The sequence below is a fragment of the Bombus impatiens genome, unplaced genomic scaffold (assembly GCF_000188095.3).
Source record: "Bombus impatiens unplaced genomic scaffold, BIMP_2.2 scf_0344, whole genome shotgun sequence".
NCBI lineage: Eukaryota > Metazoa > Arthropoda > Insecta > Hymenoptera > Apidae > Bombus > Bombus impatiens.
This window is the reverse complement of record NT_176763.1, coordinates 505,588-511,309: the sequence shown is the minus strand read 5'-3', so window position 1 is coordinate 511,309 and position 5,722 is coordinate 505,588. Positions and strand designations below refer to the sequence as shown.

At 29.3% G+C, this 5,722-nt stretch overlaps 1 protein-coding gene across 1 annotated transcript; it reads right to left on the bottom strand.

Annotated features, from left to right (window-relative positions):
* Nucleotides 1–895: 895 nt before the first annotated feature.
* On the bottom strand, nucleotides 896–5,212 carry LOC100746303. The gene is made up of 8 exons (XM_033320748.1): nucleotides 5,139–5,212; nucleotides 4,644–4,766; nucleotides 4,344–4,550; nucleotides 3,627–3,692; nucleotides 3,457–3,576; nucleotides 2,922–3,077; nucleotides 1,945–2,076; nucleotides 896–1,091 (listed from the first exon to the last, which is right to left on the bottom strand). The coding sequence occupies exons 3-8, from the start codon at nucleotides 4,357–4,359 to the stop codon at nucleotides 1,021–1,023; spliced, it is 561 nt and encodes a 186-aa protein (XP_033176639.1). The 5' UTR covers nucleotides 4,360–4,550; nucleotides 4,644–4,766; nucleotides 5,139–5,212; the 3' UTR covers nucleotides 896–1,020.
* Between the last annotated feature and the right edge of the window lie 510 nt (nucleotides 5,213–5,722).

Here is a 5,722-nt window from a genome sequence, read left to right as displayed (position 1 = left end):
TATATCGTTGTCACGAGAAGAAAAAAATTATGTCGTGGATAATACAAAACATATTACTCTATTTATCGTTAGCTTTACGGTAATGATAGGCTTTGGTTTCTATATTGAAAATGTTGAAGTTAGAAGAAATTGCATAATATTTTATGACTTGAGTTATTTTAATAATGTGTATTCATTAGGGGCAAGTTAAGGTTTCTTTAACTAGTAGTTATAAGTTTAGAAATAGGCAAACTCTACTAACAAACTTTGAGAAAGATTTATTATACAATACAAATATAATATATAATATATATACAGGGTGGTTGGTAATTGGTGGTACAAGCGGAAAGGGGTGATTCTACGCGAAAAAAAGAAGTCGAAAATATAGAATAAAATTTTTTTTTAATTTTTTTAAAAATCTACAGTGAGATCCGTTATAATGAGACGTGATAAAGTGCACGCGTACCGAGCGAAAATTCAAAGTCGATTTTCTCGAAAACAAAGCCTCAAATGAAAAATTTTTATTCTATATTTTCGACTTCTTTTTTCGCGTAGAATCACCCCCTTTACGCTTGTACCACCAGTTACCAACCAACCTGTATATTACATATATATGTTATATTGTATATTTATATTGTATAATTATATATTAGGTTGTCCGAAAAGTTTCTTTCGTTTTATAAGGAAATAATAGACGTTCAATGTTTTTTGTTTTATATTAGTTTATTGAATTATGCACGAACATAATAATAGAAATAGAACGAAATGAATCATACCTAATTCAATAAAATAACATAAAACAGAAATTGTTGTTCATCTATTGTCACCTTATGAAACGAAAGAGACTTTTCGCACAACCTAATATATAAGTTATATAGTAGAAATGTATGTTTTTTACAATAATATTATTATCGAATATAAATACACAGCTTCGTAGTATTTTATTATATTATTTATGAAATACTTAATCCAAAAGAAGATAATTTACTGTTTATACTTTTGGCACAATATTTGTAACTAATCGTGTTTATTAACTTTGAATTAAATTAACATGTTTGTTAGTAGGAGTGATAGTGAGATCAGTCCTATAATACTGGTTGTAATATTGCTACCTGAAAAAATCACATACATTAATATAATATATTATAAGTAATACTTTGCAAAGAGTAACTTTACTATGCGAAGCTAATAAGTAGACGAAAAATAGTTTTTTGCTCATTATAACTGCTACGATAAAACGCTTAGAACAGACATATTAATTTAAAAAGATGTAACTAATACAAAAAGTTTCAGTTTCTTCAATATCAACTTTTTTAAAATTAATAATCAACATTTCTTGACACCATATTTCAAGATACGAAATAATATGATTAAAAGTAGTGTAGCAATGTGCTTTAAAAAAATGAATATATATCGCAGATAAATTCTTGGTCTTCGTACAACTGACTAGTTCACGAAGTTTTTATTACACATTTTTAAGCCTATTAATATTAGAATAAATAAATGAATAGCATGGAAGGTAGATAATAATATTGTTATATGTGTTCTACATTGTTACGTGCTCAACTGCTGCCAAGAACTAAAAGATAAGGGACAAAAATACAGAAGTAAAAAAGAAATATAAAAATGAAAATGTGGCAAGCACGAAAACATATGCAGTTCCAAGGAATATTATTATTTCTTGTTTTTGTGCGAAAAGATTCGTTTCAGATGGGTTACGTAGTCTTGCCAATACGTCTTATCGCCCTCTACAATCGCAAAAATTGCAACGCAACTTATTTGCAAGAAAGCATGCGAGCAGTCGAAAGGTAATTGCTACCTAGTTATATTATTTTACCGCATAGTAGTGTTCCACGTGCAATCCAAAAAACTACCGGTTAAAGCTTCAACGCCCTGTTTCTTTTGTATCGTCGGGAATCAAATGCAAGGAAACCTTCCAATCGGTCACAAGTCAAGGTTACTTACTGTTGAAGTCGCACACAGTGTCATTTCGTTGAATGTAATTCCAGTCGCATGCGCTCTGATTGTTCCTGCGGAACGCTCCAACCCCGGAATTCAGATAACATTCTCCGAGATTCTCGCAGTTCATACCAAGAACTGGAAGAATTTTTATATACAAAAGTATTTTTATTAATTTACATGCAACTAGCTGAAGAAAGAAAATCTGTTTAAATATCGTGCATTTAAGCTTCCTTTAAACGCAAACACTACACAATTTTCAGAGAATTGTTAGATGTCCAATGTCATTTTCAACTTGTTTGTTCGATGTACGTCTTATTCAACTGGTTCTAGATAATTGTACGACTACCATCGCAAATTCGTCATTTTCCTATTTACTCTTGCGCATTTTTTATTACGTAGATGTAAGATATCATGAGCTAGCAATTCCTAGATATGTAATGGCAAAATATGACGATATTACATCTCGAATGAGAGATAAAAAAAGAAGCGAATAATATTCGAATTTCGCAATAAATCCATGAAATGAACGTGATAATTTCTGGCATTTAATAAATCATCCGGCAATGGAAATATGAACTGTCATGAAATTATTACCAGTCGATTATTAATGTTTGTCTGATAAAAATTAGTCCAAAAACAACGTTATATCTTCGATTGTCAACGAAAAAAGATAATTGAACTTAATAATTGTAAGGAGCTTTGCAAGAAATAATTTGAATGAGATTAAATTTTGGCTTTTTATTATATGCAAAATTTCTTTGTGATCTATTATTTGTCACATTACGAAGAGAAAATATATAAATCACGGGTGTCGAATTGTTACTCGCGAATATAATAAAGAAAAAAAAAATGTTTGGATTGACGCGACAAAATCCTAATTAAGGGAATGTATTTGTGAACATTAATTCGCCTTTCCTTGTCAACGGGTTAATTAACGAGCCATGAAATTTTACGCAGCACATATGTATTTATTTTCGTACCTTTGCGTTTGAAACATTTCTTGAACTTGTAATGGTAACCTTTAGGACAAACGCATACGGAACTCGAGTTTGAAGTTGGATGAGGTAAACAAACTGCGTTTGATGTCACAGCAGAACACTGAATATTTTTATCACAAGGTTTTCCATACGAAAGGGCTAAAAGGATATAATTGCATTTCTTGTTATTACGTTACGTTCTTTATAGACTTGCGGATGTTTGTGCATTTATGAGAAATTGAAAAGTGCAAAAATGTACAGAATGCACAGAATAACGAAAGCAAAGTAGTCATAATATTTAGTAGGTGAAACAAATCTCCATTTAGATTCTGCTCTTTTAATTATATAGACACATAAAAATATGAATTCGCGTAAACATTTGCAGTTACATACATATGTATTATTCTATGTATCTGAAGCGATGTAAAAGAAAATCTAGCTTTTGTATTCAAAACGATGAATTTCCATCAAATATGATAATTTTTTCAATAAACGACTTATGTTACATTTTGATGCATGTTTTAAAGAGGGTTCTTACCTTGAACACACGTGTCGACTGATTTAGCAATGTACTGTTCCTTATAAATGAAATCATTCGATTTGCATATTGAATCTTTTGGTACACAACTAGCATTGGAAATGCAACTGGAATTGAGACCTGGAAGAAATATAATTTTAATAAAATTTCTGACTTCTTTGTATCTTTGCCTATACATTTTGCATTCTTGATCCGTTTTCTACAATCGTTATCTGCTTCACAAATATCTCTAAGATCTGGAATTAAATTGTATATAATATCAATGTTTACAAAAACTGTACAATCTATTACTGCGCGATGATTTTTAGTTTCAACGTATAAAAAGCTGCATATTACAAATAGCTCATTATAATAGTCTGTTTTATGTACAGTGGCTCATGAATATATTTGGACACTTATCATATTGTCTGCGTGTCTTGTATAAAACATTTTGGAATTTCATTGCAGCTGTAGTGAAACACGATATCATGGTTATATTGACAAAATTTTAAACCAATCTGAAAATGCATATATAAAAGTTACGTATTTACTCTAAATATATATTAAATAAAAAATTAGTATATAATATGGACAGCCTTAATATAAGCATTAATATAAGCATTCATAATGGTTCCACTGAATATCGAGGCTAATTGATACAATGAGTAATAATTTAAATACCTCTTCTTTGTGCAATGTATATTTGCACTAAATATCTTGTAGCCTTCGTATACATTTACAAATTTCTTTCAAATTTTATTAATATAATCATCACAGTCTTATCTTCTTAAAGTAGTAATAAAAGTTCAAAATGTTTTGTATAACATACATAACATATCCTCAAGAGGTTTCTGACTGTTCAAATATATTCGTGAGCCATTATACACATAACTTAAAACGTATCGTACCAATTATATCTTTCATCCAAGTTGTCTTGTTATTAGTTGCATGAGTTGGGCAGGAGCATAACTTCCTTGCATCGCAAAATAACTTGGTATCGATACCAACAATATAACAATCTACGTTTTGGTGACACGATTCACCTATCCCTCTTTTTGTCCAACAAAAGAACTCAGTCTCGTTAAGCCGAGATTTCTCGTTTCATTGTACAGTTACTACAATGAATAGAAAAGAATGTTAATTGTTTATAATAATAATACTCGTTTTGAATAGAATTTTGTGTGAAAATTTTTGGATCTATCACTTACCTGTTTCACATTTTCTATTATGTTTAGAAGCAACTTTCTCCAGTTTACAATACCATGTGTTTCGACATTCCGAACCTTCGATTCGAATTTCATTTGCTCCAGTTTCACATGGTTCTCCAAGTTCTACCAGAATAGTTTGCGTTAAGAAATGTCTGTTTTCATCATTGTTTAAGCAAAGAAGACATTTCAGAAAAATTTGTAATGATAAAATACATAGTTATAAGTCTCTTGGAACATTTCCAATCTTCTTTGATATTAACTCTATCAGCGGCTCATCTGTACTAAAAAATAGTACAAAAATAAAAAAATAAAAATAGAAAAGTGAATTTGGCGGATAGAACATTTTAACAAATATATATAAATCTTTTTTTATGATATTTAACTTTCAAGCAGTGTTTATTGTTTGTTCGGACATGTTCCACATTTAATTCAACTGTAGTAGCCATTAATTTTTCATTAAAGTTTTAATGGATAAAAACATGTGAATAATTTTACCTGGAATACATTTCTCTCTTTAGTTGTGTTAAAGAGATTTGCACGATTACATCTACAAATTTACAGTCCGCATCCTTTGTACATTTCTTTTCAATGTTGTATTCTGTTTAAGATAAAAAATGTACACTTTAAACTTTAAATTCTTGTCGTTGTCATTTTAATTCCCATATTAATGAATGAAAGTACTCTCATATTAATAAAAAATGTACTTACAAACCTTTCTTGATTGTATTTTTTTTTTCAATATTATCATTATATAAGAGTCTTGCGATATGTCTTATATGTGTCTGCGAAGTATCACATATATAGTTGTCACACGTACTGTTGATCCATCCTTTGCAATCGTTATTTATGATACACCTTTTGCCATGCACTATGCAATATAAATATAAAAATAAAAATTGTTGTTATTAACAGTGATTATGACGAGAAACATGAACATTTGAATCAAAGTTATATTAAAGAGATTAAGATTATTTAAATTATTGAAAAAGTATTGATTAAGTGAAGTATAAAGAAAATTTTTAATTCTATAACAACGTTACGAATTGAATGTTTCTCTGGTTGGAAAAATATAATATAAT